Here is a 17,738-nt window from a genome sequence, read left to right as displayed (position 1 = left end):
TGACCCTGCAAGAGGCTCAGACTGCAGGAGGACTTCTCATGATGCACTGAGAACTTCTCCTCCACCCCTCTTCTCCACGTGCCTTAAGTGCTGCTTTCTCCCATACTATTTGCCTATACGCTGTTTTTCTTCTCTGTCCTCTCACGCCCCAACCAGTTTGCGCAAGCATCGTTCTGCAGAAGGTCTCTTCCTGTTTTAAAGGGGTTCTTCCTTCACACAGTCAACAAGTGCTTAACAAATTAGGACTAAAAATAAAACAAAACATTAAAACATATTTAATAAAACTTCTATAAAATAGAGTGGCTGTCACGGGTTGCCGGGGCAAGCCGTGTGGGAGTTATTTAGAACCAAAATGCAGCAGCTCTAGTGCAAGTGAGTTTATTAAACAGAAGTAGATACAAACAGAAATGGCAAAGGTGAGCATGGAACTAAGAAAACCTAAACTGGGCAAAACTAATAAAACCAACCAGAAACGAAGATGCAGGGAGGCACAGGAAAAGACACGGGAAAACAGACGGAGAGAAGCAGACGAAACAGCAACGATGCCGAAGTAACACACACTATAAATACACACACCAGGAATCAAGGGATGGGAAACAGGAGGGGAACACACCTGGAAGACATCACAGCTGACGAGGCAGGGGAACCGTAAACAGAACACACTGACATGAGACAGAGACCTTCAAAGTAAAACAGGAAACACATACGCGTAATGACACAGACTCAGAGACGCGGACTAAACACAGAGACCTAATACACTAAGGGGATACACAAGCAGGGAAGACACCAAACAGAGGGAACACAACTAAACCCTAGGAAACCCAAAACAACAGTCATAATACAAAAACTATCAAAAGTAAAAGCACACAACCAAAAACACTGGGTCACCGGCTCAGGACCATGACAGTGGCAGCAGAATAAAAAATAGTCTTTGCTGAATCTTTGTTACGGAAACATCGGCATGGAGTTTGGGGTGCGATTCATCCTGTGTGAAGCGATGTTGAATTTCAGTGGAAGGGAAAGACAAGGATCTGCATTTTGTCCCAAGTGGTATGACATCAGTGACTCTGCACTGAATCTTGATTATGATTATGAGTCACTTTGGCAAAACCATCTTGGTGTTTTGCAACTAAATGTCATGGATGAAGCGTGCAAAAAGCAAAGGGACCAAAGTAGCCACACCTTAAATCATCCCCTGCTTTATCATCTATTTCACTCTAACTGGAATAATAATTTACAAAGTGAACTTTAACGTTTTGTTCAGTAAGACCCAAAACTGGTGACTGAGATCACAAATATCTGAGGAAAATGTTTATTGAGGTCATAAGTCAAGTAAAACATTCTGTCATTTTTTCATACACTTCTATGCAATCAGACTTCTTTTGAGGATTTTCCTCCAGCTGATCATTAATAAGAAAATTTAAGGCTTTACTTTTCATAACTAAAGGCTGCTTCCACCTTTCGTATACAGTCTATCATTCAAATCACTTTTTATTTGACAACTGAATTTAATTTGAGAAAAATGTTATTGAATGCTTGACCATAACCTGGAGTGGCTCTGGGCTATAATCCAGCAACACACACATAAATAAAACCTGATTCAGTAAAAGGTTTTATATGATTTATATTACAGAGATTCAGGATTAATGTTACACTCTCACACCGGATTATTGATGAGGGTGTTTCTATCTTATCATATATATTAGCGGCATCTTCTATCAGAGGCGTCATTAGAAGTGATTTTGCTGGTATTATGCTTCAGATACACAGTGCATGGCGTATCCATGGAGGTTCAGCTATGGACACAAAATACTCTGTGACAGCTAGTTTGCTCTGTGTGATTTTATTATTTGTCATTTAATGTTTTTAGGCTTTTATTCTAAATAAATTGTCAATCTGGATCTTTGGTTGTCATGTGATTGAAAAGGTCCTCTGTCTTTTACAAATACGGTCAGATTGTCCAGAAACCTGAAGGGCTTATTTGTATATTATAAACTACAAATACGTGAAATGTATTTGTATTCCAGCCCCAGCATCATGCAGACAAGGAAGCCTTAGGATTTTCAAATCCTGTTCCCAAACAAGTTTGGACGGCTTGTAAAATGTAAATAAAAGAATGCAAAAGCTGAACTCTTGCAGCAAAAATCTTTATTCCTCATCCCCCTGACTGTCTTCTCTCATTACTTTAAATAAAACTGACCTGCAAATACCTTTTGGGACAAAAATAAGAAACAAGAAAAACATTTTAAAGCTTTTATTTGTTCACTAAAGTTACTTACACTGCATCAACAACAATAATTAACACGTAAAGCTCTTGGGGAAGATGTAAAATATTTGTTTTGCAGAAGAAAAATCAGGCTGAAAAATTATATATAACAAAGAAAGATTTTAAAAAAAATGCAAACATGGCTTCAGAAACCTCAGCGCTGCAGAAACAGTTTGATCTTAATCTGATGTGGATCCAGAGATGATTGAGCTTTTTGGTTTGTTTGACTTTCTTTTTTGCAGGAGATTGAATATACTATATATATATACTATAAGTATCCATAAGTCAACACCTTTTTTTTGTAATGGGCAGTGAGAATTTAATTTGCTAAACGACTTTACACACAAACTACAGCCCCATTCAGACACATGAACCTCATAGAAGGAGGTGAGCAATGAAGCCGTCACTATAGTTATTCAGGCTAACAGCAGAGGAGTGAAGTCTCAATAATGTGATATCTTAGTCTAAGGAGGTTGGGAATAAAGCGATTGGACTCCTTTAAGTTTCGTGAAGACGTCTCACTTCTCATTTAAGAAGCTTCTACAGTCCTGATATTTTATTGCTTCCTCCTGTGATGTTATTGGTACACCAGCTGCACATACTGAGATTTTTATTCAAACATGCAGGTGTGCTAAATGGATTCCTGGAATCAGCATTTCATGACTCCTCATGGAAATGGAAGCGGGAGCAGGGACATTCCCTAAACTGCAGTGAACCAGAACAGTGTGGACAGCGTTAAATGAATTATTGTGTTATTGTGTTATTAAAGATGAAAGCAGAGAATAAATACATTTTTCTCTGCATCGTTGATTGTTGCACATTGTGTCAAATATCACGAGTTGTTGTATCGTGATACCATCATTATCACAGGTGACTTATTGTGATAGCATAGTATCATGAGTGGACTCGTAAGAGAAGTGGACATTCAGCAGGACAAATCCAAAAGCCTCCCCATGGGGGCGCTACTGACTCAAAGGGAAGCAAAGTGTGTGCAGTTATCCTCAGAGATGGAATTTAGTCAACAAACTTAAACGTGTATCATTAGATTTAAAATGATTTCCAGAAAATGCAGAACCTGTTTCCTGTTTTTAAGTCTGCTTCTGTGTAACCAAATAAAAGCTATAGAGATAATCAGATTAGCAGCAGCACCAGTGCCTTCATAGGGAGAATGAAAGAATTTGAATCACATGAATGAGGCTCTGGACAGGGTTGAAAGCACAGTAGGAGAAGCCAGGTCAGAGAAACAGCTCATTATTACTGAGCTGAACACTGAGTCACATGCTGCAGACTGGATTACCATCACTGAGCAGAGCAGGTACTGATTACATCACCCACCTCCTTGCTCTGAATGAGGGCACCGAGAATGAACAAAAAGTCCAGATGTGTGATGAATATTTCAGCCTAAGGGGGGCGCTGATGAGTTGATATGAGGCCAATACCTCACCTCTGTCAGATCCACATATTTATCTGCAAATCAGAATGAACATAAAGTTCTGTCCAGTGCAAACACACAGGCATCCACACAGACATAGAAGGGTCAAAGTTCAAGGTTTGGTCCAGACTAAGTGCGCTATTGGGGAGCTGTGCTTCCAGTCAGCTCCCAGCAGGGGGCGCTTCCTCCGGCTCACTCATTTCTCAGCTTTCACCTTTGTGTCATACGTCCCGGCATTCTTGTACGCTCCCACGTAGCCCGTGTTCTCCACAATCTCCTCACGACCCTCGCGACCTTTGCCCTTGCCGCTGTCGTCAAAGCGCTCCTTGTGTGATCCAGTGTAACGGGACGTGTCGGTCAGACGGTCCACCGCTGCTGTCTTTGCCACTTTCTGATGGAAGTAGAAACATTAGATTAAAGTCAGTAAAAGAAAAAATATCTTCCCTGCTTCAGGACGTGTCTCTGTTTTTTTTAACAAGAGGGGAAAAATGAAGACAATGCAGAAGCGCCAAAAACTGCTGTTCCTCTAATGACCACTTGAGGCCACAATGAGGTTGGCCCTTCTAGAGTTCCATGTTAAAATATCCAACATTACAAAGCATGTTTACAGCCTCTAACATAAACCATCCACTACTTCAGGTCACTAAACATTACTTATTGATCGTGTGTTTGGGCGTTGGAGCCTTTAAGAGCATTTTAATAGATGACACATTAAATATTCTGGCTTGTTGTGTTTTATTCGTCTGCTTTTTAACTCACAGATGATAACGTGTGATTCCAAAAATCATTAAAATGCAAAATCATGAAGTCAACAAGTGATATCACAGTGGCTACAACTATTTTTCATAACTTCTGTGTTTTCTGTACGACCATGGGTGCAACAACACTTAGAAAGCAACTCTTACTGATTCACGTTTAGTTTAAGGTGGAATTAAAATTGTTGTTTGCTTTAAGCTATGATTGTGATCATTGCACAGTATTTTAGATAACACGGAGCCCGCTGCATTTAACTGCACTGGGTCCCTGTAAACTGCACCTTCATTATGCAATCCTCTCTGGCCAGGGCCTGAAATGAAGACTCCACTGCAAAACCACAACAAGAATAATATTTCTGCTTTCTTCATTAGTTTTCTTCAGGTAGCTGAAATGAGGATAAGATAGAGTAACTGGAAACTAAGCGAATGAAAAAAGGCCCAATGTCAGAGCAGGCAAAACAAGGCAAACGGGAAGGGTAGTAGAAACCAAAGTTTAAAGAATATGGACATTTAAATAAAGCATCTGATAGTTTTTAAAGTCACATTTATTCTGGATATGAAACAGTTCTTTTTCACCTCAGGAAAACAGTTGATTTTCACCATAGGTACCAACAGTCCCATATTGTACTGCTGATAGGTAAAGTTTAAATGACATGCAGTGTCATTTGTAACTCCACAGATAGCAAGAACTTCTGCTTTAATCCATGAAAACTTTAAAACTTTGAATCGATGCTTGTAACTTGATCGTGTTTTTTACTCATGGACTGTCATCTGTAATGCATGCATTTCAGTCAGGTTAGTGTTGACGGTATCTGCTCTGATGACTGAAGAGCGTTTAATGAGCTGGAGAGGATCCAGACTGCCTCACTTGCTGGCTCAGGCTCTGAGGACCTCATCATTATAAAATAAGAGCTCTTTGATGTGTGCAGTTGTGATCTGATGGATGAGCCAGCTGTGATTGAGCCATGGCTCTGAAACATTAGAGCAGTAAGACGCTTGTTTGTGGAGCAGCTCAGGACTTGTTTTTCTACAGTTGAAAACTGAGAAGATGAGCCTGAGGTGATTAAACGCTGAGCTAAATATAAAATATGAGCGGCACATAATCGAACTCGTCTAATCATGTTTTCATGATTATGCTGCTGTTTTTCACAGACAGACACTCTTCTGTTCAAACTGTAGCTCAGAGTGTGGAGCTGGGAAATCGACTAAACTGATCAGAAAAATTCGTTTCTATGCAGATGATGCAGTTTTATGTTCTTCTGGTTCCGACTTCACTCGCCCCTTGATGTTTTTTATCATTACTTTAAATACACTGTGTTATCTACTGCCCTCTCAAATGAGGCCCTACCCCAGGTGTAGCTCCAGGGTGGAGTCCTGGTATCCCTGGTCCTCAGTCCTTGATGAATCCAATCATAGACATTTTGAATCGCACTTAGTCTGGCCCCTCACCCAGGACCAGTTTGCCTTGGGAGACCCTACCAGGGGCAAACTGCCCCAGACAACATAGCTCCTGGGATCACTTGGGCACACAAACCCCCCCACCACGGTAAGGTGGCGATTCATGGAGGGGACTATTATATATAAGTATGGGTGTGGCTTAGTATGACAGTATGGCTTAATCCATATAACTACATTGACACTTACCTTTAAGTCTTTTCTTTTGGAGACTCATTGCTTTTGTTTTTACACATATGCACAAAAAGAAAAATGATACATTTCACAAAATATACATAGCATAGAATCACAATTTCCTGTTTTACTGTTGAGCATCTTTATTGTGGGATTTAGAGCTTTAAAACAACAGGCACACAAGCATCTTGTCTCACCGTCACACCAACGTTGGTAGGCTCTCGGCCTTCCACCAGCTTGTGGATAGACTGCAGTGCCTCCTCTTTGCTTTGACCTTTGAACCTCTTTGGAGCCAGCTCTTCCAGAGCTTTCTGAAACTCCTCGTAGTTGATGACCCGAGACGTCTTCTGTCTGTACAGAAATACACAAAAGGAACACAGACATGGAAGAGTTCAGAGTCTAAACTGTACTATTAATTCTCTTGGTTGGAAAATGTCTTTTAGCTGTTTTTAAATTATTAAACAGATATTTTGTTTCATCGAGAAAAGTTTGGGAAGCTGAACACAGGCACAACTGTCAGAGTAATGGTGGTGACTGGGAATTCAACAATAACTCAAGTAACTAAAAGTAGAGCAACAAAACTACAGAAAACAAACAACAGCTGCCCCTTCGATACACCGCACTGCAATTCCTCAAAAACATCCATCCCAGGAACACAGCAAAAAGTCTTCTTATTGCAGGTCTAAATCTTTGGCATAGTTCAAAACGGGTCCCTAAACATTTCCATTATTTTCTTGGTCCCCCAGTGTATGTTATTGTTTCTAAAGAAATACTTGACATCAATCATTTCATCCAGTGCTTAACATTTTGTCCCCCATAATGTAGTTCCACGACTGTCTTTATCCGCCAGTCCCACCCATGTTACACCCATGTGATGGATGACACTCATCAGTTTTTAGAGTATGACTTCAGCGCTGTCTGAACTAATTATGTGCTACATTTGTGTTTGAATATAGACTAAAGTGCTGCAGTTTTATCAGGGCGTGTGGAGGAGACACTGACTTAAAAACTAAATACGGAGCAAAAAGTCTTTCAGAGGTAAGATTTATGCACGTGTTTTCATACAATATGGTAACAAAAGACTTTAAGGGAGGTGGTTTTACAAATATAAGTTCGACTAATCGCCCCACCTTTGTTGAGCAGGACACATTCACTCCCTGCACGCACTGTTGTCCCACATTACAAGCAAGGCTTGAACGGCGCTTCTAAAAGGGCGTTTCCAGATTAGACATGATCTGTAGCGTGTCCGAGCACAAAGCCCTTCAAGGTTTGCACCAAACACTGAGCTCCCCATCATCCACATTAAATGTGCATATGCAATAAAAATGTGACAGCTACCTCAATGGTACTCAATTTTCCTCAAATTCAGTGTGGACCAGCAGGTCTTCAAATACCACAGTAAAATATCTCCAGTACTCAAAACGCACATGTCACCAGCAGGGTGTTGTGTAAAGTCACCTCTGTAATCCTTTTGAGTTTCTGGAGAGAGATTTGGCCATGTTAAGATGAGATGCTAGTTCATCAGCCGATGGTCACAAACTTGGTTATAAAGCTGGGAAAAATTTGCTTTCTGTTCCAGGCTTTACATTTTAATGATGACAGTTAACCAGTTCATTTCTACTGTGAGGCTGGGGATTATAAAATGGGACTCTCACTTTTGGAGCCTGCCTCAAGTGGACATTAGAGGAACTGCATTTTATGCAGTCTTTTGACACTGGCGCTGATGTGAACACTCACTTGACTTTGGAGAAGACGATGTCCACGTCAGTGCCGGTGACGTTCTTGCCGTCAGTGATCTTGCAGTCTTTGCACAGTTTGGCCCAGTTCTTCCCGGTCAGATCCTTGCCTGTTGCCTTTGTGTCTCCATGGACTGCAAACTTCCTGAAAGCTGTGAGGAGCTGCTCCATGTCTGCACTCTCCGCCATGATGAAAAGATAATCTACAATAAAATTAAGCAGAGGACAACACTGGAGATTGTGTGCGAAGGTAATCTCCTCCCCCTACAGGATTTATGAGAGCATTTTGAGTTTATAAATCAAAGCCATATGTATTACAGCTGTTCGTTTAGTTTATTCACCTGTAGTCACCTGGAGCCACACACACTGTCAGATAATTCTAATTAAAATGCTTCAACAGTTACCAACATCACAGTTGTGGTTGACAGATCCAGTTTAGTGGTTCAGATGGGCCAAGAGAACAGGTGACTGTGTCGGCGGAGTCAGAGCAACCACACCCAGATCAGGCTGCCATTATGTTTTTTCTCTCTGTGGAGATTGATTCGCTTTTGAAGTCACCCTCCGGTGGCCATTAGAGGAACTGCAGTTTCTGGCACAGCTTCGTTACAGTTTCTATCCTGTTATTTCCTGAAGGTCAATATGTCGTGCACAGCACTTTGTAAAATAAACCAGCAGAGTGGATATTTCCTCCTCTCTGTGCAAAGCTCCTCTTTCTGAATGGTTCTTGGAAACAATGCTTAGTTTTCCCTTTGGGAAACCTTCTGCTGTGCCAGTAGCAGCTAGAAATTGTTGCTTCTGTGTGTAGGTGTTTTGGACATGAAGATCATTTTGATTATCTTTGCAGCTCCAGCAGAAGTGTGCATGTGCCCACAGAATATGTGTGTGTGTGTGTAGGGTGTGAGACGTGACCTCACTGTGGTTTCTCAGGCTTGTGCGACTACACACACACACACACACACACACACATTGATGCAATCCATAACAGTGGGTTTCATGGAAACAGAACTGGCTTCATCTCTGTCCAAATACACTTGTGTCTCCTTGTCATGCTGCTTCTGGTGAAAATTCCACTTGCACAACTCTGAATCAGAGCTGCTGCGGGCCATAGCGGCTGAAGTTATAGTACAGATAGTTAATATGAGCCCTGCTCACACACACACACACACACGCACACACACACAGTGTGTGAAAGGTGTAAGTGCATCTGTCCATTAAAACTGGTGTGTAGGTGTCAGATTCCAGGCAGTGGAGGCAGCTGCAGTTTTAATGTGAAGCGATCTCTTCTATTTGGAAGCTGATTCATTAAACCTGCTTTTTGTTTTTAGGAAGAGTGATCAGTGCAGCTCCCCTGCAGTCTCTTTTTAGACATCTCAACATAAGAAGCATCTCTGCATTCAATTGGCTCTTGTAACAATCTTCAGGGACTCACTTCTTGTGATGAGCAGCGATTTGTATCGCTTCTTTAGAAAACAGAAAATATTGCACAAAATCACACATTTAAAAATCAACCGATAGTTTAATTGCAAGGAGTCAGACTGGATTAGCTCACAGCAAGGCAGGTACTGTCTAACATCTATCAGATGTGTTTAGGTGCAAGACTGAAAGTCGGTCATCTCTGAACCCAAATCCCACAATCACGGCAGTTAAAACTGAAGACAGATCAAAGCAGGAATTAATCTGGTCTCTTTGTGCATCAACAAGTTAAGACTGTTCTGAGTTCAGTCAAGTTTGAGCTGTTATTGTGGTAGAATGATTCACTCTGATACAAACCATTCCCAAGCCAACTAATCCCAACAGAGACTGACATTTAACGATCACATGTTAAAACATTCAAATCTATGAATAACTGTTAAAACAGGAGCACAGAGGTTGAGGAGAAATGCAGGAGCGTTAGAGACAAAGGAGACTATAACCAAATGTTAATCGGATGTATTATGGTACATGCGATTCTAGAAATTCTAGAAATAAGAGGAAGGTGACATGGGAGATCGCTGCAGCTCCGAGGTTAAAACCAAGGTCACTGCTTACATAAACGTTAACGTCAGCGTACTTGAACTTAACTCACTGTAGTCTTTTCCTAAGAAACACGTATCGTTGCTCAGAAAAATGTCCTGCTTACTTGGAGGAATAAAACAAAGATGAAACAGTAAGGTTAAAGTTCAAATCTGGGTGGTGCACAACAAGCCGAAATGGCACCAAAAAATTGGTACGCCAGCAGTTGTGACATCACATCTGGCAGAAACAGCAAGCGAAACCTCCCTGTGCAAAGGTAGACTAACAGTTTGAAGCGTAACAGTTTTTTTCTCATCCTCATTGTGTTTCTTGTGTATTATCGTTGACAGAAATAATGAAAAACACAAAAACATAAATTCAGATCAATATTTGCAGCGCTAATTTAAAACCTGCACTGCAGCTGGGAACTTTTTACGATACCACCCGACACAAACATTCAACGCAGTTATATGAGACATTAAACAGTGGAACAGTGGTAAAAAGTCAGCATGTAGTGAGAACGTTGTTAGCTTCATGCTAGCACTCTCAGACACTCTCCTGAACTAATTCTTGTGAAATTGTCCAACATTTATGTGTGAAAATTACTTTCTTTTTTTTTTCCTTAACCATCGATAGACTGAGCTGCCCACATCTCCCCGTCTTTATTCTGCCCATAGTGACCAACAGCCTGTTACAAAAGCATCCTGACTGTAGCTTACCGCCTAAAGCATCTGCCTATCACTTGCTTTTACTTCGTGTAATTCCTGGGTTTCCTGAAAAAACAAATATTCTATGCACAATTATCACCAGGCAGGTAGGAAAAGCTGCACCTGAGAGGTGAAACCTGGGAAAAGGCTGGGTTTTGACACTTCACTGCTCCTTTATCTTTTTGCTTTGAGACGCACAGACAGATATTGAAAACTTGATTGATAATCAATAGTAGGAACTTCAGTCCTGTCTCAGTGTTAAAAACAAAGCTCAGCTAGGCTCACACGCTCTGTTTCTAGCAGCAGCTCTCCTTCAGTTTGAGTGTGTTTTAGTCATGGGGCCACACAGACTGTGTAAAGTGTATGGGCGTGCCAGTCAGTGTGTGTGCATGTGTGTGTGTGTGTCACTATGCAAAGACAAATAAACAGATTACCGACTGTCCACACTTTTAAAATTCATAAAACATGACAGCATGTGGCTGCACATTAAATCCCTGCATGTTTGCTAATTTTATACTTTTTAAGCAAGCAATTTTTAGCAAATTGTAATCAAACATCTTGTCTGGTGTGAAGGATCCTGCTGTTTGCTGTTTTTTGTGAGATCTGAATATTTGTTTGGCGAGAACGCTTCATGACTATTTCTTTCAGACATTTTAAGTTGATAAGTGGCAGCATTATTGAAGACACAGCAGATGAATCACTGAAGCTTCCAGCTGTGCAGACTCCAAACATTCTGCTCTCTGTGCATGTCTGAAATTAAACCGACTCTGATCTTCAATCACTGCAGAAAAAGTTTCTGGAATAAAACTAAAAACTTGTTCCAGCACTGACTGCGTGAAGATTTTAAAAATTTATCTGAAAACTGTCATTAAAAAAATCCTTGTATATTTTTACAAAGTCGTCTGTTTACATTAAACACATCAACTTCTACTTTTTTGTTCTTCTTAATTTTTCCATTCTTCTTCTTTGCTTTGCACTTCTGACATTTGCACCACACTCAATCTTTGAGTCTTATTCTCTAAAACTTTTTTCTTAAATTCCCCGATTTCTCTCTTTTTTTATTGCATGTGTGTCCTGCAGTTTCCTACCTGTCGGTCTTCAGTCCCCTCCGTCTGCCTCTGCTCTCCCTCTTCTGGCCCTCAGCAGCGGTGGCAGCATTCAAATGAGTTCTGAAGAGCTAAGGGCTTGTTATCATCTGTTTACCCCGTCGCCTTGGCGACATCCTGTCCAACATCAGGGGAGGGCAATAAAACAGAGAACGAGGGGGAGAGAGAGGGAGGGTTGGTCCTACGGCAGGGCGCTTATGCAGGCTCCTGCAGTTTCCCACAGCTGCAGGTCAAAGGTCAGAGGTCATAATGATCATATAACAATGCTGCATGCAGATTTTTATGCTTTAATTGAAATTAAAGGCTGGATAAAGTATAAACATAAAACAAGAAAAACACTCTGTTGAGCCTTTGGCAGGTTTTAGCAGCTGCTCAATACACTGGCTGAAAATAAGATTTAATGAAGTTATGATGACAGATTTCTGAGTAAATACTCTTTGCAGTCTGGCCCCTTCCTCTGTGTCAAAGCTGCACGTAATGATGGGCGAGCGGCTGAAAGGCAGCACGGCTGCTGCCAGTGACAGAGAGGCAAACACAGAGTGCTTTGGAGAATTTCTAAGGTAAAAAGGAGACATGCGGTCATGTGAAAAAGCAAGTGCACCCTTCCTTCTACCATAAGAAGCCAGGTGCTGCTGATCAAGTGCACATGATTAACTGATCACCAGCAAGTGTAAGCACCTATATAGAAGCAGGAGTTTCATCGGTTTGCTGTTCTGGACGACTTACATGTGTGTAAACGTGTAATCTTCTTGCCATGTCCCAGAAATTCACCCTGAGCTCATGCAATGCTCAGAGAAATTGCAAAAAACCGAGAGCTCTGTCTCAGACTCTCCAGGCTTCGGTTAGCATGCTAAATGTTAAAGTTCATGAAATGGGCAATTAGAAAAGGACTGAACAAGTATGGCTTGTTTTCAGGGTGTTGCCAGGAGAAAGGCTCTTCTCTCTAAAAGAAGATTGCAGCACAGCTTAGGTTTGCATGCAAAGATGCATCTGAACAAAAGTCTTCTGGATCAGTGTCAGCTCAGACAGACAAAGTGTGGGAAAACCAAACACAGCGCATCAGCACAAACACCTCATGCCAACTGTCAATCAGGGTGGTGGGGGGCTGATGAACTGGTCTTGTTTTGAGCCACAGGACCTCAATAATTTGCAGTCACTGTGGTGCGGCCTTTCAGCCACTCGCCCGTGAATGCATTTGTCTGATGGCTAAAGCTCAACTCAAACTGAGTCATGCAGCAAGTGATTAATCCAAAGCACAGCAGCAAATCTCCTACAGAGTAGCTGAAAAAGAAAAGAATCAAGCTGCTGCAGTGATCCAGTCAAAGTCCAGACCTCAGTCTGACTGAAACGCTGCGGTGGGACCTTCAAAGAGCTGGGCAAAAACAAATGTCCACAAACCTCAATGATCTGAGCCAATGCAGTAAACAAGAGTGGGCCAAAACTCCTCCACAACTATGAGACTGATAAAATCATAAAAAACATGCTGCTTCACGTTATTGTTGCTGACGATGATTTTACTGATTCTACTGAAGCTGTACTTCGCTTCTCACTGAGTGCAGAGTCCTAAAAAGCCACAGGCAGACGGCGTGATAAAATCATAGCTTGGTGAAATGTCATAAACTCATGGCATTAGGTCTGATCACAAGTGGACTTGACTACAGGTGTAAACACTCCCAGAATGCACCGAGGCCTGCATCCATTGAGAAGTCTCAGGCCCTGGAGGAAGTCTGGTCTGCATACGATCACATTTTTACAGCTGAGTGTGCAAGAATGTCTGCACACGCTCTCGGCTGACATCTTCTGTGTAAGCACAACTGCAAACTCATTCACACACTGATAAATGAGCGAAACACAAACATGGACCGATTTTGCTGCGCTGGGATCAGCTGGTGCTACACATGTGCAGACACATAATGTGTTTCAGAGCAGAAGCTGCAGAAGCAGAAGGGTGAAACTATTTTAACTCATTTTATTCCACGGTGCACCGTAAACCCTGATTTGATCTCAGGCACGTCTGGACCAGGAAAACTTTTGCATTACCTGATAAAATAAAGCAGATTCTGAAAAGGTTTGCATATTTCTAAAACAGAATATGAGCTGAGTGACATCTCTTGAGAAAATAAGTGTGACTTTTCCATGTTTTTTTACACGAACATTTGAAACTACAGCAGCTCTTTGAAGGCACAAAACCATCACATATATTGTGTTTTGAAACAGGACAGTATGAAACATTATTTTACTTCACTGTGAAATAACATAACAGTGCATTTTATTGAATTATTATTTTATTTATTTTATTGAAAAAATAATAGTAACTTGTCTTCAATTTTCATCCAGTGGGCCAACTTGGATCTCCTGACAGGCCAGACTGACACACCTGGTTTTAACTGTTTTGTTTATGTTATTCAGAACACTGAATTCACTGATTATTGCTTTTGTATAGAAGATAAGACTAAAACGTAAAGCTGACCTTGTCAATGAGAACTTTCAAAAACAAAAAATACAAGGATATGACTCAAACTAAACCAGAAGATGAAGTTAATGCAGAGGTCAAAAGGTCACGGTGCAGTATAAACGTGATGTTTTATTTGCCCTTCTCCGTCTGCAGAGAAAAAACCTGCAGAACGTTTTTAGAAATATAGATGCAGCACAAACAGTTCTTCTTGTGGCAGGAAACTGAACTTTACTGAAACTTCCTGCTGGACATGCAATGACAGATTAAATCATTGTTTGTGTTTCTGTTGTCATGGCAACGGTGTTTTGATGTTTGTCAGGTAGAATCCAGTAAGACGGGATCAGCAGGCCTACACGCTGCTGCAAACATCTGCAGGTACTCCAGTGCATTTCATGTCCTGCTCAACTTGTTAAAAACAGAAAAATGCGCTTTAATCGTATTTGTTTGATTTTAAAGAAAGGAACCTCTCAGACACCAGAAGTTTTTATGGTTTATATTTTTCTCTTTTCAGCAGGGGAAAAGGAAATGAGCAAATTTGCATTTTTGACATTTATACCGAAAACACGAAGCTCTTTATTCTGCTTGAAACGGTTGAAATGCGTCTCTCTTCTCAGCACCATATTCACATAAACATTTCTCTCCTTATATAACGCTGCAGACAGTCGTCACCTTAATAACAGAACAAAATGAAACTGCAGGTTGATCGGTGCAGCAGGCCGACAAAGACAAAGAACAGCTGAGACGCTTTCATCGGGAGCACTTTAATCTCAGCATCTTTCTTGTTCAGTGGAAACCAAATTGAATTGGAAATTTCCAAGTTAGACATCTCAAGACCGATCGCTGAAAATGTAAACAAAGTGGCTGACAGCGATTTGGCAGGCAGCATTTTAAAAGAAGCTTTTGCTTTCACACTCATGATATAATTTTTAAAATGCTGGATGTTTGTATTAAACAAAGACACTGCTTCAAATAATGAGGTCAACATAAGTGAAACTAAGGCACCCTGAATTCTTAGCTATTTAGTTTTAGTCACATGGCGCTCTGCTTGAGGCACCGCCAGCTTCAGGAAACCCTCCATCAGGCTTCCTGAAGTGGAACAATCAGAAGTGAAGTGAAGGCATGTTGAAGAGGGAGCTGCCAGGCAGGAAGACAAAGAAGAAGATCACAGAGACGGTTCATGGTTGTAGTGAAGGAGGACATGCAGAGGGTTGGTGTGACAGAGGAGGATCCTGGGATAGCATGACATAGAAGCAGGTAATCTGCTGTGGCAACCTCTAAAGGGAAGCTGAGAGAAGAAGAAGAAAGGCCTTAGTGAGGCAGAAGCTCAAAGAGCTTGTCTCAGAAAGGAAGTGCTGCATAAAGGGCCAGGATGACAGAAAGAAAAATGCAGGGCCGTCCCCTTTGTTGCCATCAGATCAAATAAACGAGAGTGAATGATACGAAACAACCAACAATTTCAACAGTTTCAGGAGGTTACCGTCCTAAACGCTGTAAATCTCTGTGAATACCACAGAAACTACATTTCTGAGGCTCTCATTCACAGACTGTATATAAAAGATGCATGTACGGTCATGTGCAAAATTAGTGAGTCACTCTTTATTTTTTAATATTTTGTTTCCAAGGAGACTTAATTGTAATTACTAAAGTGGTCTTGAGCAATAGTTCTCCAGGCTTTTTGAAGGTCATACAGTTTTTCTTTGGAAATTGGCTGCTTTTTTGTTCATTTTAAGTCCAGCCCATGGACCTGACCTCATTTTGGAGGTTATTAAGCTACTCAAGTGTGATCTGCGGATCATTCCCAATTACAAAAATGCTCCTAACTCAGTGGATGAACCAGTCCAATTTCCATACATAACAGATAACTTGGGAAAGAATTTTAAATTATATTTTAAGCACTTTGTTACGAGCTGCTTGTCGCAAAAAAGTACATGGTTAATAAAGCACTTCCATCTTTTATGTCCAGTCTATGCTGGTTCAGGTTCAGGTGAGTTTTATGTGTACCCACAGGTAAATTTGGTCTGCGGCAGTTAGCGACTCATCCATCCAAAGCTAAAACTACATGTGAACAAAACATTTTAGCTAATTAAAATTAAAATTAAAATTAAAACTGGACATTTTTAGGAAAGTTTCAAACTAACTGAAATATTTTAGGAACTAACTCAAATAAAATAAAAATATAGAGGAAATGTCCTTAGTTTCAGTACTTACTAATCTTCTAAAATTAGTTATCATAACTTAGATGATAAAGCTTTGATGGACATGTTTAATGAGACTTTGGATGTCTACAAGAGTGAGAGTCAACTGCTTCAAAAAGTTCAGTGTTTTTAATGTCACACTGTGCTGATGTTCCTAAATACTGCCTGTGCCACATGTCTCCATACAATAAAAGACTAAAACTAACACTGAAACTAATAAAAATAAAAGCAAAGCATTCTCAAGCAATAAAAACTAAAGTGAAACAAGCCCAGTAACTGAGACAAAACTGAATTAAAATTCAAAGTTAAATAAAAATAAAACCTAATTAGAAAATGCCTAACTATGTTAACTTTGGTATGCACACAGTACGTAGGAGAAGAAAACTGCTGTTTGTTTATCTGAATGACGTCCAGAAGAAGGACGGTTAAACTGACAAAGGGTTAAATCAAAGCAGCCAGTCGCAGTAACTGGTGCACGGGGCTCTGCTGTGGCTCACCGAGCGGCCTGCTAGACCATTTAACAGCGTGATTAAGTGAGTTTCTGTTCTTTACGGATAAATATCCAAACCACGATCCAGCTTTAATAAAAGCACGATAAAATGAAATCATTGTGGTTTTCATCAGCGTGGAAATGAGAACGTTCCCTCACACAGGACAGATGCTGCTGCCCTGTTTTTTCACACACAGCTTCACGTTTGTCTCTCACAGCGTGGGGAAACTGTCAGAGTACAACAGGTGCACTGCTGCACTCAACACTGACCTGCTCACATACTTTTAGCATTGGCTGCTCAGAGAGAAGCTAATGGACTCTGCTCACTTTCTGTTGATGGAAGCAGAACGGTTGATATAACAGAAATAACAGTAATTATCACCTATAAAAAGATATTCAACACAAAGCCTAAAGCTGAAGCTGTTCCATCAGTTTCTCTCTTTAGAAATATGAGCTGCGGGTTCTCAGTATGTCTCGTCTGCTTTGCTGCTGCCTCTTATAACATCTGATAACCTCATTGACTGATCTGAAGATGATTCGTATTGAAAGCAGATCAATCAGCTCCAGAAGAACAGATGAGATTATCTGCTGCCTCATTAATTTACCGCCTGATTCTTCTTCCACAAGAGTTTATTTAACAATCATGTGTTTGTTTGACAGATACTGAGGACACTGATGAAAATTTTAATGATTTCATCATCTCGCTCTTTATTTGGTTTTCGGTTCACTGTCAGAATAATATTGGTTTTCCACTTTGATGGGCTGAGTGAGCTCAGCTGTGATGTCTTCTTCATCCTGTTTAGGAGGATAAACACGCTGTTTACTTTTTGAGTCCGCAAAGAACAATAGGTCAGAGACTGTGAGTGTGTGTCTTTGAGCGGCAGGAAGTGAGCTCATGGCAGCGGGTGTGTCGGCAGGAAGCAGCTGTTGGTGTTCGGTTACATCATGTTGATCAGGGTCTCCAGGACAACCTGC

The 17,738-nt window shown here is 40.9% G+C and overlaps 1 protein-coding gene across 1 annotated transcript; it reads right to left on the bottom strand.

Moving 5' to 3' along the window:
- Nucleotides 1–2,239: 2,239 nt before the first annotated feature.
- tppp3 (tubulin polymerization-promoting protein family member 3) lies at nucleotides 2,240–11,711 on the bottom strand. Its single transcript, XM_084926942.1, has 4 exons — nucleotides 11,606–11,711; nucleotides 7,820–8,021; nucleotides 6,280–6,433; nucleotides 2,240–4,089 (listed from the first exon to the last, which is right to left on the bottom strand). Exons 2-4 carry the CDS (start codon nucleotides 8,005–8,007, stop codon nucleotides 3,895–3,897), a joined length of 537 nt encoding a protein of 178 aa, XP_084783068.1. The 5' UTR covers nucleotides 8,008–8,021; nucleotides 11,606–11,711; the 3' UTR covers nucleotides 2,240–3,894.
- Between the last annotated feature and the right edge of the window lie 6,027 nt (nucleotides 11,712–17,738).

The sequence above is a fragment of the Perissodus microlepis genome, chromosome 1 (genome assembly GCF_051167445.1).
Source record: "Perissodus microlepis isolate ML-2025 ecotype Zambia chromosome 1, ASM5116744v1, whole genome shotgun sequence".
In the NCBI taxonomy this organism is placed as follows: Eukaryota; Metazoa; Chordata; class Actinopteri; order Cichliformes; family Cichlidae; genus Perissodus; species Perissodus microlepis.
This window is presented reverse-complemented; position numbering and strand designations above follow the sequence as displayed.

Coding starts and splice junctions, on each gene's coding strand:
- tppp3 (XM_084926942.1), bottom strand. CDS start 8,007: ATGGCGGAGAGTGCAGACATGGAGCAGCTCCTCACAGCTTTCAGGAAG. Junction 6,434..7,819: donor ATCGTCTTCTCCAAAGTCAA/GTGAGTGTTCAC, acceptor ATTTCTGTACAG/ACAGAAGACGTCTCGGGTCA. Junction 4,090..6,279: donor CTACCAACGTTGGTGTGACG/GTGAGACAAGAT, acceptor TACTTCCATCAG/AAAGTGGCAAAGACAGCAGC.